Genomic DNA, 21542 nt, shown 5'->3' with positions numbered 1-21542 from the left:
CTAATCACGAGGTAATCGGAGCTTAAGCGGCAATATAGTGTGAATAGCGGCGGTGTCCTCCGGCACTTCATGCAACTATAGAACACGTCTGGCACGTTTTCTGGGCTGCAGATGTTCTCTCATTAAAGGAAAGATGTTAGAAGATAGCGCATTACTGAGTACGTCGCTAACAAACGCTTTACGCCAGCAGATAAGTAGAATATAAAAGTAATTGCAGTTTTATGTCCTCTACGTAAAGAAGATGCGTCGCAAGGAATGTAGCTACCAGTGTTCTCACTGATGTACACCTGTCCGGTGATCGGGTATTGCGAAAACCGTGATACGTTTATGGGCAAGGTAGAACTCACAACGGTATTTGCACCATTGTGCGGGGGCATCTTATTGAAGATGGCAGCCCGCTAGCTGGTTGGCAAGCAGAGCGTCGACTCTACCCACTTACAAAAGCGGCAAGCAAAAACCGTTATCAGCAAAGTGTATAAAGAGTTGTCATGGTAAGCAGCTAAAGCAAACCCAATAAGTTGTTTCGGAACAAAAGTAATATATCTTCACCAAGAAATACAAAACATTGGAAATACCGACATTTCATACAAATGAAATAAAATTGGTCGCAGTTAATAAACTTTCAAGCGAACATTTTTGTGCATAGGCGTTTAGTGCTACATTACCGTATACAAAGATATATAATAACAAATTTCCGAATGTATCGAAGTATCTTAAGATACAACTGGAATGTATCGTATCGGATACAATCGGCGTTGTGGTATCTTGTATCTGTATCTATATTACTTCTTGCCTGAGTATCTTGTATCGTATCGCGATACAATTTCAAAGTATCTTTGCCCAGCCCTGCTACCAATTGCTTTAACTTGGCGTGAGCATGAACGTGAGTGAGTAAATATGAGTGTGAGTGGCGTATGAACGTGAGTGAGTGCCTATGATTGTGAGTACACGCGAGTATGAACGTGAGTGAGTGTGAGTAGCTGTATGAACGTGAGCGCCTACCAATGGGTTAGAGTGAGCGTCAGTATGAACATAAATGAGTGCCTAGGAGTGTGAGTACACGTGAGTATGAACGTGAGTGAGTGCCTATGAATGTGAGTGTACATGAGCATGAACGTGAGTGAGTTCCTATGAGTGTGAGTAGGCGTGAGTATGAAAGTGAGTGAGTGCCTATAAGTGTGAGTAGGTGTGAGTATGAACGTGGGTGAGTGTGATTAGGCGTGAGTATGAACGTGAGTGAGTGCCTGTGAGTGTGAGTAGGCGTGAGTATGAACGTGAGTGCTGTTATGACTAGCAGTCGGTGGCGATGCGCTGACCATGAGAATCGGCGGGCGAGGCGTTCTCACACTGCTAAAACACCTGCATCCTTCCACGAAACGGAATTCCTGGGACAGCGAGTGACCAACAATGGGCAGAATCTCGGCCTCAAAGTCTGGGACAGCAAAGCCTGAGACAATGGGCCACCTGGGCTTGGCTTGGTACGCTGCCGAAGCGACCTGACGGTATGTTTGGACGGGAGTCCCCGCAAACCTTCTTCTGCCCTTCGGGGAATAGAAGAGCCCGAGGAACTTGTTGTCCTATTTCCCCCACCTGCGTGCCGTCGACCACAGGACACTTGCTGCTTCAAGAGTGCAACGACCCCTCAGCGACAGTGAAATGGACTGTGCCATGGTGGGAGGTGTCGTGTGTGCGATTGGTGGTCATCAAGAAGGAGGAGCCAAACTGAGGGGTTAAAACGACGGTGCTGAGTGAGAAATGGGGCTCTGAGCCCTCGGTAACAGGCTCATCCAATTCGCTCGTCGCTGAACTCTGACCTTGTCACGATGTAGTTGAGTGTACGAAAAGTGCCAGTAAACTTGTTATTGTTTTCCCAACTTGCTAGCAGCATTTCCTCAACCCGGAGACTCGACTACGCTACCAAACGGAGTCCGGGTACGACGCTGCCCTATCGTAGCAACAACCTGGTTGCCAAGAAGGGACGGATCCAAATACCCAGGCACGACAGTGCCTATGAGTGTGAGTAGGTGCGACTATGAACGCGAGTACGTATGAGTGAGTGGCGTGAGTATGAACGTGAGTGAGTGACTATGATTGTAAGTACACGTGAGTATGAACGCGAGTGAGTGTGAGTAGCTGTGAGTATGAACGTGGGCGCCTACCAATGGGTTAGAGTGAGCGTGAGTATGAACATGAATGAGTGTCTATGAATGTGAGTGCACGTGAGGATGAACGTGAGTGAGTTCCTATGAGTGTGAGTAGGCGCGAGTATGAAAGTGAGTGAGTGTCTATGAGTGTGAGTAGGCGTGAGTATGAATGTGAGTGAGTGTCTATGAGTGTGAGTAGGCGTGAGTATGAGCATGAGTGACTGCCTATGAGTGTGAGTAGGCATGAGTATGAAAGTGAGTGAGTGCCTATAAGTATGAGCAGGCGTGAGTATGAACGTGAGTGAGTGCCTATGAGTGTGAGTAGGCGTGAGCATGAACGTGAGTGAGTGCCTATAAGTGTGAGAAGCTGTGAGTATGAACGTGAGTGAGTGCCTATGAATGTGAGTGTACGTGAGCATGAACGTGAGCGAGTTCTTATGAGTGTGAGTAGGCGTGAGTATGAACGTGGGTGAGTGTCTACGAGTGTGAGTGGGCATGAGTATGAATGTGAGTGAGTGCCTATGAGTGTGACGAGGCGCGAGTATGAACGTGAGTGAGTGCCTATGAATGTGAGTAGGCGTATGAACGTGAGTGAGTGCCTATGAGTGTGAGTAGGCGTGAGTATGAATGTGAGTGCCTATGAGTGTGAGTAGGCGTGAGTACGAACGTGAGTGCCTATGAGTGAGTAGGCGTGAGTATGAACGTGAGTGAGTGCCTATGAGTGTGAGTAAACGTGAGTGAGTGCCTATGAGTGTGAGTAGGCGTAAGTATGAACGTGAGTGAGTGCTCACGAGTGTGAGTAGGCGTATGAACGTGAGTGAGTGCGAAGGCGGAAAAAATTGGGGAGAGTGAGTATGAGTGAGTATTCTCTTACAGTGCCGACCTATGTAATTTACACCGCGTTATTGCAATATTTCTACTGATCATCAATAAGTATCGTTTGATCATCGTTTGGCAATGATCGGAATTGATTGAGTCTCAGTTATTTGATCACAAACCAATGTTGGGCTCAAATGGACTTAATTAGCTGAATTAGCATAGTTGGACCACATGTATCTCTGTTAGGCTTGGCTCAATTATACACAACTCAATTAGTTGTAGTCTTAATACTATTTAAGCTTAACTATACACGACTTGGCCACTGGTAATTGGTATCACCTTCCCACACCAATTTCTGAAAAGCCTCTGTGGTCCATGCACCCCTTTGCTGTAACATGGAGGGGTGAACGGACTTAGTGACAAACGCAGGCTTAAATGAGGGGCTTCGAGTGGACAATATTCTTGCAGGTAAGCCACCTGACAGGTGTTCCAAAGTCTGCACTAAGGGATGTTCATCATTTCGTTAACTGTCGATTGGGTGAGGCATGTTCCTCGTAAGGTGAAGACTCTAGTTCAGGCTCTCTGGTTCGGCCCTTGCCGCTCCTGCGACTCTAAGCTGCTCGACACAGCCAACCAGGAGGAAGGTGAAGGTACAAGGAATGGCATAGACAATGGATAGCTGCAGTGGTGCAAGGAGTAGCATAGGGAATGGTATAGCTGGAATGGTAAAGACACAGAGGTCATAGTGTTGTCAATGGGAAAACGGGGGCAGCTAAAATGGAGCACTGTCTCTTGCAGATTCATTAGTACATTTGTCTGAATGTACAAAACTCGCTTAGTGTCAGATCAGTCGGGATTCCCTATTCCAATCTCATGGTTTCAAACCCAGGACCATGCAGCAGGCCAATGGTGGGTCCATTCAGCTCAAGTTTTACAAAAATTAGAATTTTCTTGAAGGAGCTGCACTTTGTTCTGGCTTTAAACGGCTTTGTGTCCATCATGTTCAATGGAATGCAGCATGTAACCATACTCAACCTTCGACTTCTAGAATCCTCAACCAATAAACATTTATTCTACTACTGCTACTGCTGCTACTATTACTACTACTACTAAAGGCAGCCCAGGAGAACACAAGTTTAATTTTCTTCACTGTATTGACGGTAACTTCTCTCAAACCTGAGCATTAAAATGTCCAGGCCTTAGACGAAAGCAGGTTCTGTGCGATTACAAACCAGTTGTCTGTATATTCGTGTCCCCCGGGAACTGCATGGAAGAACCAAGGAACAGGGCATGAGGTGCATTTGGAACATTTCTATTTCTCACACACAGGTACAGGGCACGGGAGGGGGTGCATAGTTCCAGGGCGCAGTGCGGCAGTGCAGCATCATTGTGTGGCACCGTGCCAACACCACGTCCCCAACAACCAGAGAGCGTACACAGAGAAACACAGCGGCTTTCTTGGCAAGTCCAAATGTCAAAGGCTCCTTCGAGCAGAGTGGTCGGCTGTCCCGAAACACCACCAAAGCACGGAATCTCGGATGGCGAGGCAAGAGGAGGACGCGTGCTGTTGATTCTGTGACGCGCACACCCCCCGCAGCAATTGGTAGACGTCTCCAGACAGCGAACCACCCTGGGATTCCCAACACTGCCACAACGGTATCCACGGCGGTTCTTGCAACGTCTTCAGATTCTGCTCAAACTCCCTTTTTTGTTCACAAGGTGGCCTGGCTCACTAACGGCAACTCGACACGGGAACAGTCGGAAGGTCTCCCGCACGTTTTGGGCTAGTTCGTTGGGCGCGATGAGCATTGTTAGCCCGGCAATAAAACGCATCAAGCGAATGGGCGTGCATCTCGTTTCTCAAAGGAATTCCCTCTCCCGGATGCTGTTTAACTGACAAAAAGTGTGTCATCCGCTGCTTGGAGGAGGCCTGACGCACGGTGCAAACAAGGCTGCCTCCACCTGCCCACAAGAGGAAGGCCAGGCCTTTGTCCGAGACTTTTGCTGGGGGCAAGGAGTGGACAAAACAAATGAAACAAACAAACGAAACGCTTGGTGGTGGGGTTAAGGGAAGGGATGAGCGAAGACAGCGACCGGCTTGACGCCGATGCTTGTTCGTAGAGCTGGGAAGGGCGTGGAGCAATCATTAATTTTACTCAAGCCGCAGCAATTCCACGTCGAAGGTGAGCACGGCGTTAGGCGGGATGGTGCAGTGAAGTCAAGGAAAACCTCGGATGTGTCGGGAAATGCAGCCATGTTTTCCAGACACAAAGGTTGTGAACATGTTTATGGCTGAATTTCTGTGCGACATGAAACACACCAGATTTTATTTTTTCTAGCCTAGGTGCCCAGAACATTCTCACTTCATATCAAACAATGTAAGAATAAGCTGAACACCTAGACATCAATAATGTCTGCTGATGGGCTAGTTGGTAGGCACATGTGCACCGCCACAAAAAATGACAGGTACTGATTATTTTTTGAAGTGCTATAGGTTATGGTTTTTACAGCTTTCGTTATTATAGTATGAGGCAAACACAGTAGATTGTAAGTCACACTGCAGCCAAACCTCACTATAACGAACACAAAATATAAAGATGTAAATTTATTCTAAGACCTTTACTGTCATATCAGCAGGTATCAAGTACAGTAAAACCTCGTTATAACGAAGTTGAAGGGGGAGTCGTAATTACTTCGTTATAACCATTAGTTCGTTATAGCCAATATCCATTTCTACCGACAATTAGCACGCAAGAGAGGATGTACTGACCACCAAATCCCACAGCAGCCCGCCACGCAAACGAAAAACGGCCGTCGCACGGAGAAAAACTAGCAAAAGAAAAAAAAAGAAAGAACAGCAAAGAACTGCTACTTTATTCCCGCCAAACTCGGCACACCAGCTGGCGGCTCACTTAGCAGAAAAATAGTCCTTAATAGACTTCTGCCGTGTCTTCCTCAGACGGATGATGGCTTTTTCGGCCGCTGCCGCTATGTCGAGTCCGTCCTCACCGTCATCGTGAGCGCCGAAGAAACGGCGCAGCAGGTCTGCCGCACCCAGCGCTTGCGCGGACATCGACCATCGGTTTCACCAACTCCGGGCTGTCGTCGACACATTCGTCACTGTCGTCATTCACCAACCCTGTCACCGCGCGCACAATTTCAGCCTCTGTCAGCTCTTCGGTTGTCACCGCATCAGCATCGGCCCTGACGTACGTGCAGAAGGTGTCGCAGTCGGGCACAACTCCGGCGTCAGGGAGAGCGTCCCACGACGCCAGGTCTTGGTCACCCGCGGCACCCTCATTAGCGGCAGCACCGATATCTTCGCTGTCACCGCCGCTGTTGACGCCAAATGAGGCATGCCGGAAGCAGTTTGCGATCGTGCTTGCTGTTACAGACATCCAAGCAGCCTGTAGCATCTCGATCGCCATGTAGAGATCGATTGTAGTCACGCGCTTCATGCTCATATTGAGTAGAATTCGGACAATTACACGCTTGCGGTACCGTGCTCAACGCTACGCCAAAATCTTCGGCAACTTTTTTCTTCTTGACGCCGGACTCAACGGCTTTCAACATAGCCGCCTTCTGCTCGATTGTAATCGTTTCGCGCTTTCGTTTGCCGTTGTCCATCTCCTGTCTAGCGGCGGGAACCGAGAGACACGCAGCGAACGACAGGCAAAAAGGCCCGCGTCCACGCGCGTCGCGCGCAACAGGAGAGCGGGAGGGTCCACGAGTTCCACGGGAGAGGGGAGGCCGGGTGTTGTTTTGTTGTAGTGGTTCTGGGGGGGGAGAGACGCTAATTTCTGCAGCCCTTGAGAAATTAGCGTCTCCCCCCCCCCAGAACCACTACAACAAAACAACACCCGGCCTCCCCTCTCCCGTGCGCGGGTGGGTCCACGAGTTTCAGTGGAAGGGGAGGCAGGCAGACGCGCACCCTCGCGCGTGTTGGCGGGCGGCTCCTCGGGAGCGCGAGTTTTGAATTACCGCATCCGTGATGGGACGTAAACCGTCGCGCGCTATAAGACATTGACTTGCCGGCTACCAAAATGGTCAGTAAATGCTCGGTGGGGGAAAAAAAAGGTTCGTTATATCCATTGCGAGGAAATTTTAGCTTCGTTAAAACGAGGTTTTAAATACATGGGCGTCTATGGGAATTTCAAGGGGAATTACGATTGCTTCGTTATATCCATTAGTTCGTTATATCCCGCTTCGTTATAACGAGCTTCTACTGTATACGCTTATAGGAAATACTGAACATATGCAAAATATTTCCTTGTGTTGAATGCCACTTTGTTGACTGTACTCTGAGCACATCACAAGCATTACATTGAGTTCTAGAAACAACTGAATAATACATTACCGGTCCAAAATAATTTAGCGATGCTCGATAGTGCCATTGCTCGACAGCGATGGTCGATAGTGCCTATGTCTATCTAGATATAAATAGGTGAGCACTTTTGCACACAACCCCCTTAGAAGCACAACCAAGGCAGTTGAGAATCAAACTCTAAATGTCGGGCTCAGCAAATTAACGATACAGCCATTAAAACTGCAGTTTGTCGTCCCCCATCCCATTCTGTTATATATGTTGACAAATCGCTCTATGACGACCATCAAGGATATATGCCTGGGTGGCCCATGGCTCCATAGGCATAGTCTGGAGAGCAGATCAGCTTGGCTCGCTGGCCGACGCTCATCTGCGTCAAGGGAGACACAAAAAGCATGCAGTGTGGTTTTAGTCAAGATGTTAAGCTGGGCGCATTGGCTGAAGTTCATTTCGTTGAACCAATGCATTTACTAGACGAGAGACAAGAAAGGGAATGCACAGTGTTTTAGTAATGCAAGAAAGAAGAGAAGAAAAAAATCTGAAGACTACTCAGGTTGCTTCTAAGTTGTTTCTAGGCCTGAGCTAGGTCGTTTCTAGGTTGCTTCCAGGTCATTGCTAAGCTTTAGCTAGGTGATGCTAAGTCTTTTCTACATTGATTCTCAGTGCAGGGAGGTTCGAATTAAACCACACGCAGTCAAAAACATGACACAGATGTCCAAACTCCAGAGACAGAAATTCACACTGAAACCAAGCGTTCACACCTCTCGTAGCTCTAGGGCACGTTATCGTTGGCGTTGGCCTTTCATCGCTTCGGGGTCTTCTCGCAGCCACCGGTGCCTGTCCCGTTCCTTAGTGTTGGGCTAACTGCTGCCTTCTTCCTTTTTAGTGGACCAGTGGTGAGTATTGTGATTTACTCAATTTATGTGGCACATACCCGTTTATGATGATGACAGTTTTCTGACAGGCCGCACAGTGGCACATACCCGTTTGTTGGGCTAACTGTTGCCTTCTTCATTTTTAGTGGAGCAGTAGTGAGCAGTGGAATTTACCCAATTTCTGTGGCACACACCCGTTTATGAATCTTGAAACGGCATACAACTTGCGGCTAGCTTAAACAGCTCTGCTGTGAAAAGGAAGAGATCGAAAGTTCCCTGCCCAGCTTTGTAAAAAGGATACCTTCCCAACACAAGGCCAGTAGTGGACATGCTGACAGATATGTTATTCGACTGATGCTTACATTTGCAGCTGCAGGTTATCTGCACATTTAGCAAATGGACTACAACAGCACCCCCTTATCATGGCATGGAAATGTCACGAAACTCTGCATCCAGCTTCAAGAACAGTGGTAACCCGTTGGTTGTAATTTGAAAATGTCTGCGGTAGGCGAACCAGCCCATCCTTTTTCATTGAATTTCCTTTTCAAGAGTAGGCTCTCCTTTTAGTAATTGACATAGATAAACATAACCATGCACAGATTCTAGATGCAGAAGCTGGTTGCCAATCCCAAATTCCCCTTCACTCATCGGGCATATTGCACACACAATCTTAATACAATAATTGTGTGATGTTATCTTGAGGTGTAAGATACGTTTGTGGCTCGAAGTCAAGTGTAATTATAGTACAAGTCAACCATAATAACAGTATCACAGATGGTTCAACATATACAAAGCTCACGGCGCATCGCTGCAACACCTACACATCAGAACCTATTCCAGCAATGCGCGTGAAGACCATGAACGGCTTCAATGCCCAATGAATCGTGAAATACACACAAGACCACTCAGCACCTGGCTGCACCAATCGTGATCAAAAGGTCTGTCACGCATATGTGAGCCTTCTTGTCACGCACCATTAACCACGGTCACCATCACGCCTCTCTATTCGTTCCATTGTTGCTGCTGATGACCTCCAGTCTAAGCAATCGTAGCAAGTCCCTATCTATGCATGCTGAGGCGTGCAACTGTTATAGCTGCATAATGAATACAGTAGAACCCCGCTGTTACGTTCCTCACTGCTGCGTTTTCCCGGCTGTTACGTCGTTTTCCGCCGGTCCCGGCATAGCTCCCATAGGATACAATGTATTGGGAACCCCGCTGTTACGTCATAACTGTCGGACCGTTCCCGTATGATACGTCGCGAAGTGCGCCCGGAGCCGACCGAGTGACTACCAAAGAGAGCGGCCATGGTGCATTTTCACGCAGCTTGGCCTCGTTTGACCGTAATATTAGCCGCATGAGAGGGGCAAGATTCGAATTGCAAAGATGGCGTCTATGACGTAACTGCTCGCGAAAGCAAGGCCTTCGAGATTGGCATTTACTATTGGCAAAAGCATAGCCTCTGAGATTTGCATTGCACAAACATGGCGTGTATGACGTAATTGCTTGCGAAAGCAAGGCCTTCGAGATTGGCATTCACTTCTGCCATCGCGTTGGCGTAGACTCATCATCATCGTTATTTGTCGGAGAACGGGAGGAGTTCGAGCTGGTTGGAGCTCGCATGGTCGTGCGTGCGGTTCTCGGTCGGACTCGCCGCGCCGGTCGTGATTGCGTGTGCTTAGTTCTTTCATGCCTACAGCTGTTGGTGTTAAAAAAATCACATACGTTGATTACATTTCTGTGGATGAGGCCGTCCTAAGCTCCGCGTTTCTATCCATCGACTAGATCGCGGCTGAGCGCGCCAATATTCGAGCTGCTCGTAAGAATTGAAATAAAATTCTGTACCACTAAATATTTTGCCGTTTTTCCTGTTTTTCGGCTCTTACGTTTCCCGTCTCTTACGTTTATTTCCTACGGTCCCTTCAAAAACGTATCAGCGGGGTTCTACTGTATCTACAACTACGCTGTACATAAGTTATCTGATCAGGCAAAGCATCAGCAATACTAAGCACATTACCAACAGAAGCCGAGGCAGTTAACGACTGAGCTACGTACAATTACTATTTTTTAAGCTAACAATGCAGAAATAGCTATCAAATTTGTACAACTTCATATGAAGCCCAGCACTGTAAAAAAGACAAGATAGAAAATGAAAGGCATAGACGAGACAAATGACAAAGTCAAGTTCAGATCATAATATTGTCACAAAACGAAAGGCAAGGGAACACCGCAGCATAACCAACCACAGCAGCTCATATCTCCCAGACACATTAAAGCGTAGAGTGGTGCAACGGCAATAAGAAACCATGATCTGCCCAGCAAGTCTACTTTCGCAGTTGAGTTCAAGTAGCCACATCATGTCTATACTCAGTTAAAAACTAAGAAAAACGCCAGCTCCACCCACAAAACTGCAGCGTGCCTGTTCTTCACCTGTGAAAGACCGTCGCGCCAGCTGGTTTCCACTCCAACTGCAAGTACTTCTCATCTAATGTAAACACCATGCATATTAAGAGTTAAAGGTTCGTCGCTACTACATTAAACATTATGTTTGGCTGAAGAGCGATGTCAAAATCACTGACAAAATTTGCCAGGAAGGTTTTTGGCTGAAAACCAGTGACACAAACACGTGTTTGTGAAGTCAACTATCTGCAACACTCGAGAAGTTCTCCACGTCATGAAAATGAGGAGCGCTATTGCCTGGAGCATTTATGCAAATTATCTGTGGGGGGAGGGGGGGGGGGACAATGACGGCTGTGGGCGGAGCGGGCATTTTTTCTAAGGTTGTAACCGAGTGTCATAAATCTCAATTTCGTAACAGAGTATAATAAACCTCAATTTCAAGTGGTGGGCAGTTATACTGTCAACATTTTCTCTCACACGTTCTGCTGTTCTACTACAGTTATGCTTTTATGTGAAGGCCAAAGAGATCCTCACCTGAGCAACGCCTTCGTCCCAGCCACGAATAACTTCCCCTTTGCCAATGCGAAACTTGAATGGCTTGCCCCTATCCCGCGACGAGTCAAACTTGGCACCATCTGCCAAGGTACCTGCGGAATGGATCAAGCTACCATGTGACAACTGAAGGGACTATACTCGCGGACAACTTTTCTTGGCAATGAAGCAAAGGCTACGGGGGCGGAGCTACTGCACATGTACTCCTCCGCGAAGTAGTCCGGTTCGGCGCGCGTTTCGAACTTAGTTTTGGTTTGTGGACCTTCCTACCTCCTGTGACGGCCATTTGATCATTCGAGCGGCCGTCACAGGCTTAGACAGCCATTTGTGAAATTTGTCATAGCCTCCCTCGGCGCATCGGTGGAAAAGCTGGAGGGTGACGAGCGCTCACCTGAAAACGCAGACGCCATTTTGACTGTGAGGTGCATGTAAAAGGTGCGACGTTTTCGGAGGTGCAAAAACGCGAAATGACACTGCATAAAGCAAAACAAATATAAATATATCCTTGGTGCACGCTGACTCTCTTTTCAAACAGCGCCCCGTAGAAAATAAAGTAATGTTGTTTTTTTTATTCTCAAGCAGAAAACACGGACGCAATTTTGGGACTATAATCTTCAGCGGTAGCACACGCGTTGTTCAGCTCTCTAGCCTTCCCTTCATTGCCAAGAAAAGTTGTCCGCGAGTATAGTACGCTCTATGGGTGGGGTGAAAACATGCAAATATCCAATCCTAGAATGGTCAACGTCTTTGATAACACTATTCTTTCTTCCCACCAAGAAAACATGTACACAAAAACCAATTACCAAGTCCTCTATATAATTCCACAGGATTTGGTTGCACATCTGTATTCAGAGTAAATGCCTCCATTGAGCTGATCACTTTGATTTCTGTGCACTTATAAAAATTAACAAATACTTTATGGCTAGCTTGATCACCTAACTAAACCAATTGAAACTGATTTTAAAAATGGGTGGAAGGAAACTTCCAGAGAAACAGTTACTGAGCAATGCCACTCGTAGGTGGTAAAATTAGCGTGGGTCGGAAAAATATAGGTCAGGAAATTCAGTAGGAGTGTGTATGTTTTGCATAATACATTTAAATCAGCTTTATGCTTGGCTAGATGCAAATGCACTATTGTAAGATTATTGGTGCATTTGCAAAAATCGCGAAGCAGCTGTAAAAATCTAGCTAAGTATGTACGAATGCCAATAGTGTGCTTCAGAAACATGCAGAAAGCTCTTCAGTACATCAAATAATATATATGTATATAAGCAATACAGAGGTTCTAAAATGTCATTTGTTTTTCGGTTATATGGGGTGAAGATCACGGTCTCACCTGTGTAATGGACCACAACTGTCTGACCAGTTTTGGGGAATGTCTGACCTGCAAGTACAATTATCGTAAAGAGAGAGAACCAATTTTATGCCACATTGAATGCATGTAGAATCCCACAAGACTCGTGTAATAACTCTTAAATTAAAAAGACAAAGAAATGGTTTCTTACATATGACTGATGACAGCAAAATATATGTATAAAATTTTCTTTCAAGTTGTTTGCTTTCTACAGGTTGTCTTGAATACGCTTCAACGTGCTTAATTAGCACTTTTTGCAGTTCATTTATGATACTTGGTTTATTATCGATGAAATATTATAGACCCCTTTACTTAATGACCCATAAATTGGGTGAGGCATTGTAGTACCCATAAATGGCAAACACCGGTGCATTCGAATAAAGGTTAATTTTGTTTATCGACGTCACCGCCACCTTTCGGTAACCGCGTGCGTCACGAAATTCTTGGCATTTCAAGCCGCATCGCCATATGCTACCGAGCGGCAATAAACATGTTTTTGCAAACGCGGTGACGCCGCAAAGAAATGCCGGCGCTTACGGCGTTCCGACAACCAGCCCCGTTCTGTGTGCAACACGCGTGCAATGTTCTGCAAATGCTGTTCAGATGTTCTATGCTTTCAAGTTGGCACGGTAGATGCGTGCCTGGCCTCACCGGCGTCGCAAACACATATGTGCTTCGCATCGTGGACCTAGACTAGACGAACGCTGCGTTGTTTTTCCTCCTGTCGTCTCCTGGTCGTGCGTCATACGAACCCCAAGCGCCGCCGAAACGAGCACTTCCGCAGAAAGCAGTCAATGAAAAATGATCTCCCTAGCGGCGCTGCGCGATTTTCCTGTCCGCACGCTCCCAGCAAGGCCGCGGCGAAGGCATGCCAACCGAAATCTGAGCATTAGGCCGTACCGTCGTGCTACGGGCCACGTTAGATGACCGAATGGAAGCTCGCCAAACTTTGGGCGCAGCATTTGAACATACAGAACAGTCTTCCGTACAAGTAGTCGGACAGCCGGCAATAATCTCGACTCTGAAACAGGGCCACGGTAAACGCTCTGCAGGTGCAACGGTACTCTGCTTCGCAGCACCAGCCGGTAACGTTCGGTGACACTAGTTAGCGAAACCGATCGGTAAATGCGGTTCGATAACTATTCCATTAACGGCCTTTCCGCTGGGCGGGCCAGGCCTCGTGGCGGCGTCCCCCTTCGCACCCGCAGCCGCAAGCGCCATGTTGGCGTCGCACTGGGCACGCCGACGGCTTTCAAACACTCACCGTCGCCGGGAGAGATGGTCTGCACTTCGACGCCCATTTTGCCGCGGACAGAGGGGGTTTCACTGTGGCGCGAACACAACGAAAACGGCACGGAGCACCGATAACGGCCACGGGCGGTCAGCTACGAACGGCTGCCCAGACTGCAAATGCGGTGGCGCAGCGAACCAATCAACAGGCATGGAATGGAACGCAGTGGAACGCTCGAGAGAGGCATACGCGGTTTCATCCATCCATTTAACACGGCCTTCGAGATTACCAACGAGCATCGCACGTCTCCGAGGTTATGCAAGGTGACGCTGCTGTCGCGAGCGATGTATGCTCTAGGCAAAAAAATAGCACACGTCTGTCAAGCCTCCGTGCTGTCAGTTTCATTTACAAAGATTAGTCTTGTTCAGATCAATAACGCGTTTGAAAACACAATGGCATGTTCCCATTTCATACGGTTTGCCAGTCCATTACAAACACACAAAAGGGACAACTCAAAATACCATATTTATGAAGTGCTTACACTGTTAGAACTGATGTAGTAACTACAATGAGAGAAGTAATGACGCACGCACATTCATATCTCGAAATGTGTGTTTATTCAGGACAAGACTGAAAAACTGTAGGCACCCAGGCATAGGTTGGTGCAGTTGACTTTGCTCCATAAACCAGTGTTTATTCACATGAGATGTACAAATAGAAAGCACAGGATAAGCATGAAAGATGAATTACATTAGATGGATAGATGAGTGATTCGTGAGAGAGCATTATCCCAGAACCAAACCGATTTCCTTAGTAGTGTGCTTGTTATGCAAGTAGTCGTTACAAGATGTACTTGTTAGGCACAAGCTGAACCAATCTGAATCGTATTTATTGCAGTATTTCAAACATGTATTAATTTAACTCTCGAGGGCACACTCATGAATCGATAAGTAATAATAAGAATCATGAAGCTGAAGCTTTACAAGTCTTAATTAACCTTTATTGACTTGAATTCAGGTATGTATATTAAACTATTGCTTTTTTTTTTTCAGAGGTATTTAGTTGAATATTTCTTTATGTGGTATTTCACGAAGGGGACTCGCTAACTTCCATACGCAACGCTTTAATTTCATGCAAACTTTAAGAATAGAATATCAAATATGCTGTCTATAAGTGCTCTAACTGGTGCAATGTTCAGAGCCGTGATATATCTTTTACAATACATTTGGTTGTAAACTTCGTGCTTTAAACACAATAAATTTGATTCAAATTAGTTCAGCTGTGCCATGAGATACATTTCACATGTTTATGAACAATGAAATCGGAGATGGGCTTGAAACAAGGACACTAAAAACGAGTAAAATAACCTAGACTGGTAGATTGGACGCCTGTAACGAAGAATAGGTCAACCCAACCACCACTGAACAGGAGATTGGAAAGCTTGTAACAATGAAATACCGGAATTGAGGCCCCAAGGAGACTGACGTGCCAGGTGCGCTATAAGATGGCAGATTCTGGAGAGACATGCTTGTTAGTAGTTTTGTTCTCCCTCCAAGCAATCTTCCCTTTCACTAAAAATGCACGGATTAAGTTCTAGATAAATAAAGCTATCTACCAGCCCAAGCTAATTTAGCGCTTCCCTCTTAGTGTCTCTTACAGTGATGAAAGCAGAGGTTCACGTCGCAGCCGTCTCCTCAATGTTGAGGTGCGTGATGAAGCGCAGCCTACGTTGCAACGCCGGTCGCAGGTTGCGGATGCTCCTCTCTATTTCCGTCTTGATGGAGTCACCAGTGAACATGTACTTGATGTGGTACCTACAGTGCATACCAGTCAAAGGCAATACATTGCTTTGTTTGTAGCTTCCCTTCCATCCTTGTTCCTTGCACTGTTGCCAGTCACGAACCTCAACAAACTTGCCCAACTCGCCAGTTGTTTCCGCTTATCTCATAATAGCTACACTTCAACTAAAAACAACAAATAACAGCCCCTATGCTTTCCTCGGCTTCATACGGTCACGTTTACCAAAAAACTGCTCCCTCGTTCCATTCCCTTGTTTTCCTTCAAGTTATGCAACAGGAGCAGCAGCTTCGCCGTACGTTTCATTTTCTTGGATTTCTCAGAGTTGATGAACACTCCTGACATTAAGAAAAGATGATACAAGGGCAAGCGGTCTCAAGCTAAATGTTAAAAAGTTTGATGGAGGCTACAAAGGCTAAGCTACGAACCTATTGGACATTCCCCAATGTCAAAGGCACATAAAGCACGAAAATGTGCTATGTTAAAATTGAGCAACAATGCCACTGGCAAATGTCATCTCTGCAATTGTTCTCCAACATTACACAGTCAGTCAAGAGGCTGCTGTTTTGTTACGTTTGGATGTCTGCACTTAGCACCAATGACCTGACTAAAAACAGTTGACGCTAAAAAGAAACTATCTGCTGAACGGGGGTACATATGTTCAAACAAAACACGTTTAAATTTAGAATCTAGCTCTGCAAATGACACGTAGGTGTTAACTATAATTATGATTACAATTACAGGCTAACGTGGATATAACAAACACAGGTATAGCAAAGTAAATCTACAATGTTTCTCTCTGATATCAGCATAAAGAATTTACGTTTGCAATTGAAAAGCATAAAATAATGGAATGGAAATAAAAGATGTTTAGCAAAAAGGATACAGGAGATCAGTAATCTGGTCAATGTAATTCAGCTGCTCACAGTTCTTATCAACATTCTCCAGCATTTCGTACAGCTCCATGGTGATCTGCGATCAAAAAAAAAGAGTGAATGCAAGGTATGCAAGAAGTGAAGCTTGGTGATCCTACTTGAACACAAGACACACCACAGAAGGAAAACAGCTACACTAAACTTACTGGGAAGCGTGTTTATTCAGCTGCACCGGCTCTGCTGCTGTAAATGTAAACATGGTAGGAAGTATCTCTCTCCCTCTTTTTTTTTTTTTGCAAGACAGACCCAGTCTATTTGCTGCCTTGAGCAGTGAACTGTGACAAGTTGCAACCTGTTAGAGTTACTCCCTTAGTCATCACTTCCATGTGGGATTCCTTCATAAATCTCGAATTAGCAAAGCACTCCAGCTCATAACTACATCAACTCTCTCATAGTACAGTCCAACACCTTCATAACGAAGTGCTCAGCATCTCCAAATATTTTGTCATAGAGGTCACTTCGTTGCAAAGGTCGCGCAGCGTAACATCAGGACATACGGAATAACGTTAGGACATATGGAAAAATATAGTCAGGACATACAGAATATATTTTTTTTTCCCAGGTCATTTTGTTGTAGAGGCATTCAACTGTATTGCATTGCTCTTTAGTGCTTATCATCACTCTCCTTGCATTACCATGTATCCATTTGCAATGCACAGGCCAATGATGCAGACAGAAAAAGAAACAAGAATAAGAAATAACAACACGTGTTAACTCACGTCCATCACAATCCGCGACCTCTCACTTCCCATACGCTGGAAGAATGGGGCCACCAGATGGCACAGGAAAAGGAACTGCTCCTCGGTTTTCACCACAGGCTTGAACCGGTCACGCATGATCCTGAGAAAAGAAGGAGCCACCAGGATAAGCCCCGAAAAAAGTTTTTACGATGATAACTTCAAAAGGTCAGCTGAAAAGCAGCAGCAATTTTTAGAAAAAGAAAAAGAGAACTGATGCATCATCACTCTGCAAACTCGGCAACAATAAACGACTTCAAAATTACTTGAACTACCTCAACCAAGATAAAATAAAAAGATAGATAACACAGTAGTAGTATTGCCCTTATAGCACTATCTTATGAGTCAGAGTTTTGCAAAGCCTTCAAAAGCGTAGCAGTAATGTCATGTAAATTCTTAACTTGTAATTATACAGTACGTGCTTCAGCTACTATAACAGATGCCATGTACTAAAGTATGATCACTGCTTTCAGTGCACAGTTACACATTTCTAGACTTTAAGCTTCGATTTTCTTTAACCTCTTCCATGCCAAGCTGTTATCCCAAATTCTGACACATAATGATTCATTTTTTAATTGTGCAATTCCATTCTATTCCATGAATGAATGACCAAATGAACGAATCAATGAGTGAAGTGAGTGAGTGTGTGTGTGCGAAAGTGTGTGTGCGTGTGAGAGAGAGAGAGAGTGTGTGTGTGTGAGAGAGAGAGAGTCAGTAAGTTACAAGCACTCACTGTGGAATCTGGCTGATCTGGCCAACACTGGCGTGGTACCAGACAGCATGCACCAGTGCCATCAGGTAGCAACACTGCACTTCAGTGATGCTGCTGTGATTGGAGGAGAAACTGAGAAGCTGGAAGATGCTCTGCTTGCTGCCAGAGGATGTGGCCAGATGAGGTCCTTGCAAAGCTGCCAGGATTCGGTCGTTGAGCACAGCCCAGTACGGCTCCTGAACAACACACAAACGAATCGAAAATGACTGCTGTCCAGGTCAAGCTAACACTAAGCACGTTCATCTACCAAATTGAGACTGAATTCAGTATAGTACACCAGTCGCTTTTGCTAGCAGGCCACAACGGTCAACATGCGGCTCTCTGGAGGACTTGTGTAATGTACTGGCGACGTAATCCGTAGGAAAGACAACAGGCAGTCAATAAAATGAACGGAATGGTTACTAATAGATGAGAAATGCAGACAAAGACAGTGGTGAGTTAGAGGGTGTGACAAAATTTCAAGAACTTTGCAGAAACAAAATGGAATCGCCTTGCACAAGATATGGTAAGTTGGAGATCATTGGGACAGGCCTTTGGCCAACAGTGGACATAGGCTGATAATAATGATGACGATGATGATTGGTTTTACTTGGCAGCATCAACGTGAGACATTAAATTATTGTGACATAGAAGCTTCTAATTTTAAAGATTCCATCACACAATGCCTGCCATGATCCCAGAGAACGTGCCATCATAATTTAAAACTGTGACTTACAGGGAGCGCGGTAAGAATCAGCCCAATGGCATTCATCCAGTTTTCTATGCTGCTACGTAGGAGTACCGTGTGCCTAGAACGAAAAGAAAAAAAAATGCACAGTTATTAATGTTTCAGCACTATGTTTGTAAACAGCTGCACATAAATTTACCATTAATTCATTAGAATGTGCAGATTACGTGAAGAAGTAAGTTTTGGGGGGTTTTGATCAGATCACCTTGGCAGGCATGAAGCAATACGAGTGCGCTCAATTGTTAAGCCACTTAACTTGAGACTAAAATGTATCTTGCCAGTTAACGAGAGCAAAATGTATGCATATATAGAGAAACTATATGTCTTTTATAGGAAGCATATTCAAAAGAAATCTAATACAACATAGAAGTAAGGTCACGTGGAAAACTTATGATGCCACAGTGTCTAAAAGCAGTTGTTTCAAGATGAAATTTACATTGAAAAGAGTTACTTCCGGCAATGCAATGATGAAACAGCTAAATGCACGTCTTAAGTTGCTATGCGCAGTTTCTGTGAGTTTAAATATTGTTTATCATCAACCCTTCCCGCTAACAAAGCATCAATGGAAGAAGCTATCGAACAGCTAAATAAATACGACAATGTGGCTTGCAGCAGCAGCTGCTGACAAGTGAAGCACCAAGAAAACTCACAAAGTTCCTTATACATTCACCTAAGACAACTCGAAGACGAAAGCCATCTTTTTCATCTCAGTTGATGTGCTGATCCTGCCCCTCCTAAAGCTTTCTGCACCTAACGTGGTTTTTGCACTGCCTCCAGGATCGGAGGCACCTCACCTGGTTTTGAACTGCCTCCGTGATCGGTCCGCCTTTGACCAAGCTAGATGTCATGTTATGCCACCTGATGTCATAATGACATCACAAATATTGGCGATCTGTGACGTCATACAGTGACGCCATCACGTGAAGATGACTTTTTACATTGCTCGTGTAATCCCCGATGTCGCCGCCGCGGGACGCCGACAGTCAATTTTCGCGTTTGATGAGGCATCTAAGGTTTTCGCCATAATAAAGGGACGCTGAAGTGCACGACTAAATAAGTTAGACTGATGAATTGTTCTCTGTCATTAATGTAGTGATCATAGGTTCATTACTTGGAGAGAAAATAAAAGTTGAAGTTTCATTTCTGAATTTCCCGTCAAAATACCAGATTCTGAACGTTTATGCGACGTCATGGACGTAAGCATTTCATTTCTTTGAAATTTGGCATAACTGGCTCAATAAAATTCACAGAAGCTTGCCATGTTAAGTCTCTGGCTCCCTTTTACAACAATGCAATAAATTTTCACCGACAGTGTTTACCTATGCCCTAGCACAGTGTTTCTCAGCCATGAATTTTCGAGGACCCTTGTGGACCGGTGGAATAGATGAGGGACCCCTTGCAGTGAGAGAAAGAGGGCTGGGGGGTCACAACACAGCATGAAGTACGTGGCTTTTATTAAAATGGGTCTCCACGGACCCCCATGGTTTCCGCGGAACCCCATTTGAGAACCACTGCCCTAGCAGGTGTAAAAAAATGTACGTCACGGCAAGTTGGCATGGGAAAGTTCAAGGTGGCGTTGCCATCAGTATTTGTCATTCTTGCATGCTTTCTGGCTTACCAAGCATTCTCTAACAGCAAGACTAGTGTGTATGCCATTGTGGAAGGGTAATCTACTAGTTACAAGTGAAATCATCCTTATCTTTAAAGTCACTTTAATTGAAGCTGCACCGAGTCCGGTGTAAGAGACCAACCACTCAGAAATTCACGATGGAACGCGGTGGCACCACTCACCCTTTGAGCACAACATCCAGCAAGGCATTCCCGACCACAGCTGCAGAGATGGGCAATGCCATCAACTCAATGCACGTTACATGCAAGGCATGGGCAGCCGGATTGGGAAACTCATTAAAACGCCAGTCTGTGTGTGGGAATGGAGACCTCCCAGCAACAGCTGTTGAGGACTTTGTCATGGAGAGCAACGTGCAACTGAGAACACTGGAATACCTTTTTCATTCCACATGAAAGAAAAGTCCCCCATGCCTAAGCCTCAGCCACAATGACATGTCAATACGAAGATCTGTACAGTACTCACAGATTGAAACATGACACTGTTTTTTTAATATAACAATTGCAATGAACAATTAATTGCTCACAATAACCGCATCTTGTCACTGTAAATCTGGCCGCTACAGGTAAGGCTGGCTGTGATATACCGTAATTTCTCGCATATAACCCGCCCCTGCATATAACCCACACCCCTACACCATACGAGTACTATACACTGTTCTTACAGGACGTTGGCTGGAAAAATAAAAATAAAGTTGCATTATCCCCAAAAAATGTATTACACAGAATCAATGAGGCTCCACTGTATATCTGGAGTTCAGTGACACAAGGAATTAGTCCCTATCTTCATTGTCAGCAGCAGCCCGCTTTACTATTACTGCATGACAAAGCACTTTCCCAGCACACCACACAGCAGTCCTTGACAGTGCTTGCATTCTCTTGGCATCCATTTTGTTAATCTAAAAGACCAGTGGTCATTCATTCTATCACTTGGCCTGCCCTGGCCAACTCTATTCATGACAGCTAATCTAAACTAGAATACTGGCTACTGCTATTAGCTCTCCAATGCACACTGCTGTTACTCCTGGCTCTTATCGTTATGAAAATGATTTTTCACACCAGTGTTTGTCAATCATCTATGTTTCTGTTTCACACGTTCGTTCTCATAGAATATTGTATTGATTGTAAAGCCAGCTTACCCCACTTACTTGACTTTTACCATAACTATATCAAACAAAGCGCTAAGCTTACAAGAATCTGCACATTAGGATAAGATATGAATGTAGCAGGAAATACCTCTACTTCAGCC

The 21542-nt window shown here is 45.4% G+C and overlaps 3 protein-coding genes across 3 annotated transcripts in view; 1 reads left to right on the top strand and 2 right to left on the bottom strand.

Moving 5' to 3' along the window:
- The window catches only part of LOC119406953 (uncharacterized), a 487035-nt gene that overhangs the window by 87493 nt on the left and 378000 nt on the right, over positions 1–21542 (top strand). The window lies entirely within an intron of this gene.
- On the bottom strand, positions 4260–13934 carry LOC119406952 (peptidyl-prolyl cis-trans isomerase Fkbp12). Its single transcript, XM_037673752.2, has 5 exons — positions 13733–13934; positions 12451–12498; positions 11097–11209; positions 7584–7657; positions 4260–5170 (listed from the first exon to the last, which is right to left on the bottom strand). Exons 1-5 carry the CDS (start codon positions 13767–13769, stop codon positions 5116–5118), a joined length of 327 nt encoding a protein of 108 aa, XP_037529680.1. The 5' UTR covers positions 13770–13934; the 3' UTR covers positions 4260–5115.
- Positions 15336–21542, bottom strand: part of LOC119406949 (mediator of RNA polymerase II transcription subunit 23) — a 38467-nt gene continuing 32260 nt past the window's right edge. The window contains exons 29-34 of the mRNA XM_037673748.2: positions 20459–20618; positions 18656–18728; positions 17902–18116; positions 17151–17271; positions 16383–16468; positions 15336–15513 (exon numbers count right to left, since the gene is read on the bottom strand). Of these exons, the coding sequence (XP_037529676.1) occupies positions 15375–15513; positions 16383–16468; positions 17151–17271; positions 17902–18116; positions 18656–18728; positions 20459–20618 (794 nt within the window). The 3' untranslated portion in view covers positions 15336–15374. The remainder of the gene's footprint in view (positions 15514–16382; positions 16469–17150; positions 17272–17901; positions 18117–18655; positions 18729–20458; positions 20619–21542) is intronic.

This window comes from Rhipicephalus sanguineus, chromosome 10 (genome assembly GCF_013339695.2).
Source record: "Rhipicephalus sanguineus isolate Rsan-2018 chromosome 10, BIME_Rsan_1.4, whole genome shotgun sequence".
NCBI lineage: Eukaryota > Metazoa > Arthropoda > Arachnida > Ixodida > Ixodidae > Rhipicephalus > Rhipicephalus sanguineus.
The sequence above is the reverse complement of the archived record's forward strand: the minus strand, read 5'-3'. Positions and strand labels throughout refer to the sequence as shown.

Excerpts from the sequence above, each read along its gene's own strand:
- LOC119406952 (XM_037673752.2), bottom strand. The coding sequence starts at position 13,769 with ATGGGCGTCGAAGTGCAGACCATCTCTCCCGGCGACG. Across the intron at positions 12,499-13,732 it reads GACCATCTCTCCCGGCGACG|GTCAGACATTCCCCAAAACT; the intron begins GTGAGTGTTTGA and ends TTGTACTTGCAG. Across the intron at positions 7,658-11,096 it reads GGGACGAAGGCGTTGCTCAG|ATGAGCGTCGGCCAGCGAGC; the intron begins GTGAGGATCTCT and ends CCCTTGACGCAG.